This window comes from Candoia aspera, chromosome 7 (assembly GCF_035149785.1).
Source record: "Candoia aspera isolate rCanAsp1 chromosome 7, rCanAsp1.hap2, whole genome shotgun sequence".
Lineage (NCBI taxonomy): Eukaryota > Metazoa > Chordata > Lepidosauria > Squamata > Boidae > Candoia > Candoia aspera.
In genome coordinates, this window is record NC_086159.1 from 74,857,095 (window position 1) to 74,870,428 (window position 13,334).

Genomic DNA, 13,334 nt, shown 5'->3' on the forward strand with positions numbered 1-13,334 from the left:
CATGTTTGCCCCGGGTGACACAGACCCTAGTTGTGGCCCTGGATTTATATTATGACCAGGAAGTAACATTTAGAACAGAATATGGAGCAACTGCATGGTTAAAAATTGGAAAAGGAGTTCATTAAGGTTTTATGCTGTCACCTTATTTGTTTGACTGAAATGTAAAATATATTATGAGGAATGCTGAAATAGAAGAAATAGAAGCTGGAATTAAAACTGCTCACAGAAACATCAACAAAAACAGAAATGCTGATGATTCCACTGGATGCGAGGAAGGTTTAAGGAATCTCTTGTTGAAGGTGAAAGAGGAAAGTGGAAAAAAAACCCAATCTGCAGCTCCATATTTAAAAAGAAAAAAGAAGGGCCCTAAAATTATATGAACCCAATGCAAAGGTTGAAATTCTACAGACTATCTTTCCCTGCTCAAAAATTCACAGGGATGGTCACTGTAGCCATGAAATAGAGTGCTACTTAGAAGAAGGACTATGACAGATCCAGACAAAATATTAAAGTGCAGAAACGTCACATTGATACATACTGTATTGTCAAAGCCTTGGTTGTAATGTATGGCTGTGAAAACTAGACCATCAGAGTGGCTTAACAAAGAAAATGTAACACCTTTGAATTGTCCTGGACAAGACTGTTGAGAAGACCACAAGACCACAAGAGGAACCAATTACTCTACGCAGATGAATTAAACCAGACTGTTCACTGGAAGCCCTAATGACGAAGCTAAAACTTAAATATTTTGGACACATAATGCAGAAGCAAGAGTCGCTGGAGTAGACCTTGATGACTGGAAAAATAAAAGACAATCCAAAAAGAGGTTGAAAAAAGACAAGGTTGGTAGATACCACTGACAAAGTTGGGATCATCTTACAAGAATTTCAGGAAGCTGTTACTGACAGACAACCCTAGCAAATGACATCTCCCAGGACACAGAGTCAGAAGTGAGTGAACAATTAAACAACAGCAAACTGTTATACTGCTGCTAAACAAAGCACTCCTGAGCAAGTTGGAGACTGTTCTTAGAGGGGAAAAAAATTCACCTGTCCTGGCCTGTAGTTCTTCAAAGTCTCCAACATCTAGATGGTTTCTGGGTTTGTTTGTTTTTTGCCTTCAAGTCAGTGTTAACTCCTGGTGACTGTCTGGACTAATCCCTGGAGTTTTCTTGGTGGCACTTTCAGAAGTGGTCTGCCATTGCCTTCTTCCTAGAGCTGACAGAGACTGACTGGCCCAAGGTCACCAAGCTGGTTTTTTGCCTAAGGAAGGACTAGAACTCACAGTCTCCCGGTTTCTAGTGTGGTGTCTTAATCACTACACCTTACTGGGTCTCTTCTGAGTGTTACTTTCTAAGAAAATAACCAATTGTGTTTTGCACAGGACAGATCTCCTAATCATTACACAGACAGATAGCCCTTGACTGTTTTTAAAGCATGACTGGGAGGGGAAAAAAACAGAACTGGCCTTAGGAGATACAGTAATCGTGCATTCTGTAGGTGGAAAAAAGTTTGGGGAAATCCTTAGTGGCTCCTGGTTGAAAATACATTCTCTAGACATCCAGAGTAACAGCTGTTTCACTGAGGGTTCTTATGGTCACCTACAGAATGTAATTCCAGCAAGGAAATAAATCTGAATGTCACAAGAAAAATACTCACCTTGTCAGCTGTGCCTCATTTTATGGCCATGACTTTTAAGAAATGCTCAGAAAATCCACTTCGCTTTAACAATGGCAGCAAAAGAAAGTGACAATCATGCCATTTTCCCCTTAATAATTTTTTAAAAATTAGCTTCTCTTTTATTTAAAAAAAAGGTTTGTTTTATTCCCTGACCCTTTATTTATTTGTTTGTTTGTTTTATTTAGGTTTAGCAGCTTCCAACACCAGCAGCAATCTACTACAAAAACAGTACTTTCCCAGCCCCGACAACATTAGCTTTGACAACGAAGAACTTGGGAAAGGTCAGGACTATACGAGAGCATTATTTGCTGGTGCTAAGAACAGCAGTACCGAAGTGATGGAGAAGACAGCACGGTCCCATATTCCCCCCGAATACTACAGTTCATCGTCATCCAGGTAATTTTTAAATGCTGCTATTGCTTCACAAATCTAAGTAATTCCATTTATTTTGCCTACAAGTTTCTGGGGGCAATAGATATGAAGATCTGATGGTTGGGACAAATTGCAGAGGAAGTCTAGCATTCAGATTTCTGCCCTTCAGGCTTTATGTTCCTCCCAAACTTTGTTTGGGGTGGGGGGACATAATGTGCATTAGATACCTATTCAGATTTAAATCCTTTGAGGGTAAACTAGGGTTGTTGTTGTTGTTGTTAGTTGCCGTTGAGTTGTTTACGACTCATGGCGACCCTATGTATAACAGAATGAAATGCTGTTCGGTCTTGTGCCGTTTGCCTGACTTTCCCATGTTTGCATCCATTGTTGCTGTAACTATATCAGTCCATCGCATTGAAGGCCTTCCTCTTTTCCACTGGCCCTCGACTTTACCAAACATGATGTCCTTTTCAAGAGATCAGTCTTTCCTGAAGATGTGCCCAAAGTGTGAGAGTCTAAGCCTAGTTATCTTCGCCTCTAGGGAACATTCTGGTTGTATTTCTTCTAAAATTGATTTGCTTGTTCTTCTGGCAGTCCATGGTATTTTCAGTAATCTTTGCCAACACCACAATTCCAATGCATCAATTCTTCTTCTGTCTTCCTTTTTTAATGTCCAACTTTCACAGGCATATTGTAATGATTGCCTAAACCCAAATACTCAGTCTCACAAGCTCGGGCTTAAAGATAACTGATTTATTAAAGGAATAGTATGCAAATACAGAGAAAGCTGAGAATGAGCAAAAGCGCGCCAAATACAAACTAAATACCCTCGCTTCAAACCCAATCCCGCCCCTCGCCCCACCATAGCAACCACCCCCTCCCAGGTGTTGGCAACCGTCACACATCGGCCTGGGAAAGTAACCTTGAAGACATGTCATAACCCAAACATACATTCCTGCAGAACAGCAAGGAGATTACAGCCTGGCACGGCTGAAATTCCCCTCCCCGCAAATGACAGACACGGAACAGGAGAGTGACATGTGAAACGTTACGATGTATTCAAACCATTGGAACGATGAACATGACATATCGCCCCCCTTAAAGAAACTAAACTAAGCAGCAAGTTCATGCGGCTAGGCAGAATAAAGACGGGCTAAGTGATTTTACAGTGTGGGACACGCATCAGCACCTATACATAGGAAGACACGCATCAAAGAATCCACATGTGAAACGCTCCCATTCATCTCTACACAAGATCTAAGCATTGGCATGAAAATTTTCACGATGCAGATATTAGCATTGAACATTGCGATCATGACAAAACGCAAGGAACAGGTTACAGTGGTTAAACAGCATATAAATGCAAAAGGCTAAACAGCATGAGAATGCTAAAGCAAACCACAGAGCCCCGCCCCTCCACTCAGTCCGGAGGGACATGCTTCCAGCAAACAAAGCCCTGAAACCCACCCCTATCTCGCCCGAAATCCAGGATTTCTCGCTGATCACCAGCCTCGCTCGGTGGGTCCACCTCCTCCGCCCTCAGTGCGATGAATGCGTCGCCTTCTTCCTCAGGCCCCAAGGCGGGCTGTCTCACCTCGGCCTCTCCGCTGCATCCCGCCCGACCGCCGCCGCTCTCCACGCAGCCCAGGCCCCTCGAGGCCGCACCCTTCTTGGCGCTGACACAGGCAGGAACGATGGCTCTCTCCTGCCGCGCTTGCATCCCGTGGAGCAGCGCCATCTCCAGCCACAGGAAGTTCCTCATCCAGTCCCGCTGCGCCTCCGAGCGCTCGCACCGCAGCTCGGCTTCGGTCAGCAGGAACACCCACCACTCCAACGAAAATGCCGATGTGCCGCCCTCCTTCGCCGGAACCATGCAGCCACGCCGCGTCCCAGCCTGGGCCATCAAGGATGCCAGCCACTCCGGGGACCACACCGGGGCGCCGCTCTCCACCTCCAAACCCATCCCCGACTCCGAAACATCGCTACCGGCCACCGCGCTGAGGTCGCTCCCCCGCGACTCTGCCCGTTGCGGCCTGACCCGCCGATCAGCGAATTCCACCTCCGGAAACGTGGGGTATTGGGGTCTCCAGGTGGCATGAGCTAGCCCCGACCGAGCTTCCGCCATGCCGTCCCCGCTGGAGCGCTGTTGCGCCCCGATTCGTCCATCCATTGTTAAAGTCATCGCTAGCTCTCCCCTTCACCAAAGGCTTGGATGGGGGCTAGCGGAAAATTTCATTATGATTCTCAGCTTTATGTAATGATTGCCTAAACCCAAATACTCAGTCTCACAAGCTCGGGCTTAAAGATAACTGATTTATTAAAGGAATAGTATGCAAATACAGAGAAAGCTGAGAATGAGCAAAAGCGCGCCAAATACAAACTAAATACCCTCGCTTCAAACCCAATCCCGCCCCTCGCCCCACCATAGCAACCACCCCCTCCCAGGTGTTGGCAACCGTCACACATCGGCCTGGGAAAGTAACCTTGAAGACATGTCATAACCCAAACATACATTCCTGCAGAACAGCAAGGAGATTACAGCCTGGCACGGCTGAAATTCCCCTCCCCGCAAATGACAGACACGGAACAGGAGAGTGACATGTGAAACGTTACGATGTATTCAAACCATTGGAACGATGAACATGACACATATGTGGCAATTGAGAAGACCATGATGTGAGTCAGAAGCACCTTTGTTTTTAAACTGATGTCTTTACTTCTGGAAACTTTAGATAGGTCTTTGATGGCAGATTTTCCCAACACAATACATCATTTGGTTTCTTGATTACTACTTCCCTTGGCATTGATTGTTGATCCAAGTAGAATGAAATCATTGACAACTTCAATTTCTTCTCCATTTATTGTGACATTTTTTACTGGTCCATTTGTGAGAATCTTTGTCTTCTTCACATTCAGGTGTAGTCCGTATTGCTGACTACAATCTTTGATCTTCATCAGCAAGTACTTCAAGTCTTCATTTCCAGCAAGCAGAGTTGTATCATCTGCATATCGCAGGTTGTTAACGAGTCTTCCACCAATTCTGATATCCTGTTCTTCTTTGTACCTTCCTGCTTCTTGAGTTACTTGTTCAGCATACACATTGAATAAGTAGGGTGAAAGTTGCTGCACACCTTTTCCAATTTTGAACCACTCGGTGTCACCATTTTCTGTTCTAATGACTGCCTCTTGATCCATGTACAGGTTCTGCATGAGTACAATTAAGTGCTCTGGAATTCCCATTCTTCATAATACAGTATTATCCATAATTTGTTATGATCCACACAGTCAAATGCCTTTGAGTAATCAATGAAACAGAGGTAATCATCTTTCTGGTATTCTTTACATTCAGCCAAGATCCATCTGAGATCAGCAATGATATCTCTCATACCACGTCCTCTTCTAAATCCAGCTTGGATTTCTGGTAGTTCTCTATCGATGTACGGCTGCAAACATTGTTGAATTATTTTCAGCAAAATTTTGCTAGCATGTGAAATCAACAAAATTGTTCAATAATTTCCATATTCTATTTGATCTCCTTTCTTTGGAATGAGTATGAATATGGATCTCTTCCAGTCAGTTGGCCAGGTCTTTGTCTTCCAAACTTCTTGACATAGAAGCGTAAGTGCTTCCACTGCTGCATCTGATTGCTGAAATATCTCAACTGGTAATCCATCAATTCCTGGAGCCTTGTTTTTCACCAATGCCTTCAGCGCAGCTTGAACTTCTTCCTTCAGTACCAATGGTTCTTGATCATATTCTACCTCCTTAAATAGCTGAACATCGACTAACTCTTTTTTATACCGTGGTTCTGTATATTCCTTCCATCTTCTTTTAATACTACCCATTTAATAGCCCATAGTATCTTCAAGGATAGCAACTCAGGGCTTGAATTTTCTCTTCAGCTCTTTCAGCTTGAGAAATGCCGATCATGTTCTTCCTCTTTGATTTTCTAGCTCTAGGTCTTTGCATATTTCATCATAATATTTTTCCTTGTCTTTTCAAGATGCCCTTTGAAATTTTCTATTTAGCTCTCTTACTTCATTCTTTCTTCCATTAGCTTTAGCTACTCGGCGTTTAAGAGCAAGTTCCAGAGTCTCATCTGACATCCGTTTGGAACTTTCCCTTCTTTCCTGCCTTTTTATTGATTTTTCACTTTCTTCACATATTATATTCTTAATGTCTTCCCACAAGTCTTCGGGTCTTCGGTCATCAGTGTTTAGTGCATCAAATCTATTTTTGAGGTGATCTCTAAATTCAGGTGGGATGTTTTCTAGATCATACTTTGGCACTCTTGGACTTGCTTTGATTTTCTTCAGCTTCAGCTTGGACTTGCACATGAGCAATTGATGATCTGTCCCGCAGTCAGCTCCTGGCTTTGTCTTAACTGATAGTTTTGAGCTTCTCCATCTTCTCCTTCCACAAACATACTCAATTTGATTTCTGTGTAATCCATCTGGCAAGGTCCATGTATATAGCCATCGACTGTGTTGTTGGAAAAAAAGAGTTGCAAATAAATAAATCACTGGTCTTACAGAATTCTATCATGCGATCTCCAGCATCATTTCTGTCACCAAGGCCATATTTTCCAGCTACTGATCCTTCTTCTTTATTTCCAACTTTTGCGTTCCAGTCGCCAATAATTAACAGAGCATCTTGATCGCATGTTCGATCAATTTCAGATTGCAGCATTTCGTAAAAGTTTTCACTTTCTTCATCTTCAGCATTCATGATTGGTGCATAAATTTGAATAACAGTAGTATTAACTGGTCTTCCTTGTAGGCATGTAGATATTAGTCTATCACTGGGAGCGTTGTACTTTAGAACTGATCTTGAAATATTCTTCTTAACGATGAACGCCATGCTGTTCCTCTTCAGTTATTCATCCCAGCATAGTATACCATATGACTGTCCGAATCAAAGTGAGCGATGCCAGTCCACATCAGCTCACTAATGCCGAAGATGTTGATCTTTAGGTGTTCCATTTCACTCTTTGGTAACTAGGGTTACCAAATCCAAACTGCAAAAATCTGGATAGCCACTAAAATGGGATTAGAGGGATTTTGTTTCTCTATGGTTCCATCTCATGGTCCTCCAGGTTTTTGTAGCCCAAATCTGATAGTCGTAGTTAATGTCAGGCAAAGAGCAGCAGGGAGCATATGCATACATTTATCAGTTAAGAAGAGAAATATGATTGGAGAAAGTGAGTCTCTTGCAAGGTAGAAGAAAAATCTGCATCCATTCATAGTATTGTATAACTCTTAAAGATATGTTTCCTGAGAAATCATGTGTAACCGTTCCAGAATGCCTATGATTACAAAAGACTCTTGCAGTTAATAATACATTCTCACTTTTTTGTGCATGTGCATATTCAACACTTTTATGAATTATAGTTTTCACGTTAATCACAGAATCATAAAATCATAAAATCATAGCATTTGAAGAGGCCAAGATCATTTCCTCTGCGCGGTACAGAAATTCAAATTAAAGCATCCAGATTGAACCATAGTCAATGAAGGGCAGCCTTCTGGTTCCACTGTAGAACTGCTATTACGCTTAGGAAATGTTTCCCAGCTCTCAGCAGGAATCTCCTTTCCTGTAACTTAAGACCATTATTCTTTATCTTGTTCTTTGGAGCAACACAAAGCATATCTTGATTTAAGGTCCAGGTGGGATCTGACCAAAACAGAATAAAAAGAGTGATTAAAGGAGTGGTTACTTCCTTTGATTTGAAAATTATACTCCTGTTGATTCAGTCTATAATTGCATTTGCTTTCTTTCAAGCAATCACACTGCTGATTCATATTCAATTTGTAATTAACTCTTATTATTTTCCATAGCTACTATTGCCAAGCCAGGTATCCCACATATTGTATCTGTGCATTTGAGGTCTGTTTCCTAAGTGAAAAATTTTATTTCTACAGGTAGTCCTCATTTAACAACCACTCATTCAGCGACTGTTTGAAGTTATGATGGTGCTGAACGAGTGGTACTTATGACTGGTCCTCAAAGTTCCAGCCATCCCAGCACCCCCACGGTCGAGTGATCACAATTCAGGTGCTTGGCAACCAGCTTGCACTTATGGCAGTTGAGCATTTGCGATCTTCCCTGCTGGCTTCCCACAAGTGAGGTCAATGAGGAACCCAGCAGAGAAGGTGGCAAGTCACTCCAGTAAGGCACTTGCATCCTCCCCCCACCTGACAGCAGCCACCCCCAGCCCCATCATGCTTGTACCACACCTCACGGGCCACTTGCATACCCTCCCCCACCCAGCAGCAGCCACCCTTAGCCCCACAACACTTGTGCTGTGCCTCACACTGCGCCTTGCCAGCCTGCCGGCCTGCTTGCAAACCACCTGGGACTTGCTCAATCACCCATGATCCTCACTTAACAATGGCAACTGGGCATTGCCATTGCTAAGTGATGAAGTCATGTGATATCATGATTTATGACATCACTTAATGACAAAAATTCCAGTCCCCATTACTGTCATTAACTGAGGACTACCGGTATTACATTCAACAATTTTATTGGTTATTGATTATGTATTGATTACTGATTTAAGCCCAGTTGTCTAACCTATCAAGATCATTTCATATCAAGACATTTGTTTCTATCTTATAGCTATCCCATCTAATTGCATGTCTTTTACAAAATTCATAAGTATTTCCTTGTTAATAAAACTGTTGATGAGTATAAGGCTCAGGAATCAACCTAGTGGCATCCTATTCATTACCTTCTTTTATTGATAAACACTCTGAGTACAATACATCCACATAATGGTCTACCAGCCTACATTTAACTAGCTCATTAAATAGACCACCACAGAGTATTTTATCAAATCTTTTGCTAAATCTAAGGTATATTATGTCTACAGCATTCCTACATTCTACTAAGGAATCAATCCAATGAAAAATAATACAAGGTTGCCCTGTTCTTAATAAATTCATGCTGGCATCTGGTAATCATGTCATTGTTTCTGAATGACTTATACATCAGTTGCTTCATAACTGCCAATGGAACAAATCTCTTTTTTTTTAGAGAAGAAAGAATAAGTTCTGCCTTTTCTTTGCTACCTGCTTCTCTTTGACCATCTTCACTGACCAGCTGATACACTATTTCTTTTGTCTTTATTTCAAACGTATTTGAAGAAACACGTTTTCTTATTGTTTCCATCCTTCACTAATCTCTCATTCTGAATGCAGCTTTTCTGATATGAACACTATAAATCCAGGTTACCTTTATGTATAGTTCCTTGGTGATCTATTCCCATTTTCACCTCCTCTATGTGTTTTGACTTTCAAGTTTCAGGTGTTTTGTGCAGCCACACTCTCCTCTGCTGTCTGCAATTAGAATTGCTTGCAATTGTACTTTTCCTTTTTTTTGGAACTCCCACCCTACTTGGAGCTCTTTTTCCCCATTAGTTTCTTCTGCCATGACAGAACCCTACTGTCAGCCCTTCAAGGTAGTCCAGACAGGAAACCAAAACCATGAGCACTAAGACGATCTTTATTGTAAGATTACAGTAACAGATTCTTGCAAGTCTGAAAGCACTTCCCCCTTCCCTGCTTTTACTTTCCAGAAAACCAGGGAGATGCTTCTTCTGAGATGCTTTCTCCACCCCCATCCCTCCTTTGGACTCAGATTTCTCTTATCAGGCTAGGCTGTGGCTCTTCCTCCTGTCTCCCAAGGTTATTTTCACAGTCCATTACACCTACTTATCATTGTTCTGATCTATTCAAAAGCTGCTTTCTTGAAGTCTACAATATAGGTTTGGCTGCATTAGGCTTTATTTTATTTCATATCATTCCATGGGTGCCCCTAGACCACCATTCTTTCCATTTTTCCCCCTCTTCTATTCTACTTTAAAATGCATCCAAAATTGATTTGGGCTGTTTTAACTGGCTGTGGACTCTAAGATGCTATGAGCAGAGGGATGCTTACATGTTTGTGAGTCTGCATAGGTAAAGGTAAAGGTTTCCCTTGACGTAAAGTCCAGTCATGTCCGACTCCAGGGGGCGGTGCTCATCTCCGTTTCTAAGCCTTGGAGCCGGCGTTGTCTGTAAGGACCCGTCCGTGGTCATGTGGCCAGCGTGACGACATGGAACACCGTTACCTTCCCGCCGAAGCGGTACCTATTAATCTACTCACATTTGCATGCTTTCGAACTGCTAGGTGAGCAGGAGCTGGGACTAGCAACGGGAACTCACCCCGCCGCGTGGATTCGAACTGCCGACCTTCCGATCGGCAAGCTCAGCAGCGCAGCGGTTTAACCCACAGCGCCACCGCGTCCCATGTGAGTCTGCATAACTCTTGGAAAATTGACAGTCAGGTTGTACCTGCCTGACCTGGCCAATAACTGAGGACAGAGAACTAACCGCCAGTCTTCGTTTGCCTTGTCCCATCTCCTCACTTTCATACCTAATCAAACATCTTTTCTTCCTCTTAAAAAAAATAAAAGAGATAAAATTGCCAGCAATTCTGTGCTTGCTGCAGGGGTGTGCTCTCATTATCTTCTGAGCTCCCTGCTTTGGCGGGTCTTCTGCATTGGTTCCCTTTCTTGCAGACATGCCTTCTCATTCTCACAGTGGGAGCTGGGTGGTAGGATGGTGAAACATTCCCTTCCACAAGAGACCGGACTACTCTGGAAGCCGTGGCAGTCGTTGCTGCTTGTGTAATAACCTTGGCCCATTCATTGGATAGAATGCTACTGGCAGAAGAGTAATTTTGGAATTACAATTGCATGGACAGGTTATGGCAGAATATGTCCAACAGGGAGCTCATCTGGCTATGTTCTTCGAACTACACCTTTGTTTGGAAGAATGTATTATGTGGGGTCAATCAGTAGCTGTTTTTCTCTAACTTGCCAGTTCTTTCTCTGAGCTGAACCACACAGGCATTTCCAATGTGGTATCTTCTCTGTGCTCCAGGAAGACTCTTTGAAGGCTGTGTATGCTGCAGGGATAAATAAGGGGAAGAAAGGGTGCATCCGCAGAGCCCAAGCTATTCCCATCCATCCTTTTTTGTGGACCTGCCTTACTCAACCAGCATTCAGGGGCAGGACTGGGGGCTCCTGAATCACAGTCCTCTTCTTCACTCAGCAGAGAGAAAGAGTATTTTGCAGGCCACACAGTTGTCATTGCGTGAAAGAGCTCTTACTGTGCTTTCCCTAAGGAATTGTTACTCGACTGCCCTCCGACTATTGGTTAAATGAGGAGAAATTAATTGAATCGGCTCTTTACAAGGTTAATAATGCCCTCTAGATTTGGTTTGCAAGTTCTCTTTTCAGGCTCTGCTCTTCTGTTCTTTTGTGTTTTTTTTCCCAGGGGTGAAAGAATCCTCCCCCAAAAGCATTCATAACTTCTCCAGGAAAAAGGAAGGTTTTCTATTAAGCTGTTCCTCCATCTCTCTCTTTCTCTTGGAGAAAAAAAAAAGTACAGCATCTATGTTTCCCCAAAATATAGTAGTATAAAACTTGAGTGTATATAGAGGCAATGAGTGTAGCTACACCAATGTTTCTCAACCTTGGCTACTTGAAGATGTGTGAACTTCAGCTCCCAGAATTCCCCGGCCAGCCATGCTGGCTGGAGAATTCTGGGAATTGAAGTCCACACATCTTCAAGTAGCCAAGGTTGAGAAACACTGACAGACATTTCTTTCTAAGGTTCCATGGATCATGTAAATTGCCTTCTGTTTTTCACCAAATATATATATATATATATATATATATTCTGGTTATCAGAGAGAGTATAAGCATTCATTAGTGTGGTCAACAGAAGGAAGAATGCAAGACAGTCAGCAATTTCCTTTAAACATGGCAAGTTAATTCGCATTTGCTCATGCAACCTGTGATAGTAGGGCAGTGGGAAAAAGTCGAACACCTTGACGCATCTGTGGAGGACATTGCTCTCCCCATGCCTGTTGGGGCGGCTGGATTCTGACCTTCTGTTTCGTTGCTGGTTGCTAAAAGAACCTTAAAATGCAAGTGCATGCGCTGGTATCTGTGAGGCTTCACAGCTGCAATGTGGTCTACTGTGGCTAGCACGCCGGAAATCTTTGAGAAAATCTTTGCCCCTGGAAAGACTCAGTGATCATATGTCAGTCCTTTGAGACATACTGGGTCAGGAAGCAGATACCACAAGAAATACCAGAACTTTACTGATATAGGCCATAATAGTAGTATCTTGAAAACCTCACAGAGTTTCTCTTTCCCTACCTTGTATACCCAAGAGAGTCAAGGTGGCCAATCTTAAGTTTATTCCTCACCCCTTCCTGTCTTTCCAGGCTAAGCTAATGTCTTTGTAACAGCTGCTGTATATTTCCCTCAAAGCTATTTGTTCCTTTGTTTAGATCATTTATCTGGCCACCCATCTCACCACAGTGACTCTGGGTGCTGTACAAGCCAACAGTTACAAACCATCTCTCTGTACTATCTTTATACTCCTCTACACCTTATCACAACTAGGCTGAAACCCATGTGAAGTGATATAGAGGCACCGTTGAAGCAATAAGGCTACCCAGGTCACTCAGCAAAGCAATTTGGGAGGCTTCAAACCACTTAGGGTGGTTGCTGTGAAAGAAGACTTTTCTTGACCAGTGTTGGCCAGAGTGATTTTTAGGAGCGGCAATTTCAGGATTGCTTATTATGTGTGCCAGACCCGCTCACCCTGGAAGACTTTCAGCATGCATGAAGGGCTCCAGGCTGGGTCATTATGGGTTGCCCACAGTATGTGCAGCCTGGAAGACCTTTGGCTGAAGGTCTTCCAAGCACTGGCTTTGAGCAAGCAGCATCTTCTATGAGGTGAGGCCAAAGCTTTTAGTGAGTACTATGGAGACACTCCCCTTCCCAACCACTTGCCGAAGTCCCAAACATGGCATCTGGAAGCAACATGTTTCTTGGGCCCACCAAGCTCCTTCCCTTTCTGATCTAGTTTTGATGCTTAAATTTATTTTAATTAAGGAAAAGAAGAAAAAAAATAACATGATGCAAAATAACATGCCAACCTCAACATTCCCTGTTTTCTAGAGAGATACTGGAGGAGTTTTTAGAAAATAAATTGTTGCTTTGTTTTCCTTCCGATAGATGGCTATTTCATGATGGGGTTCTTTGATCAGAACAAATATTTTGTAAGAGTGTCCCATGCTCTCAAAATTCCCAGAGTGCCCACTGGCCTGAAAACGTTGGAGAACTCTGTTCACCAAGGCCATCTAAGGCCATTTGACTTCAGTGTCACAAGATATCTCACAGGGACTTGGGAGAAAGTCTTCTCTGTGATCATTCCATTC

General features: G+C 42.9%; 1 protein-coding gene across 1 annotated transcript in view; it reads left to right on the forward strand.

The window, feature by feature from the left end:
- Positions 1–13,334, forward strand: part of LMNTD1 (lamin tail domain containing 1) — a 107,248-nt gene that overhangs the window by 49,365 nt on the left and 44,549 nt on the right. Inside the window, exon 5 of the mRNA XM_063309364.1 lies at positions 1,871–2,075. Within this exon, the coding sequence (XP_063165434.1) occupies positions 1,871–2,075 (205 nt within the window). The remainder of the gene's footprint in view (positions 1–1,870; positions 2,076–13,334) is intronic.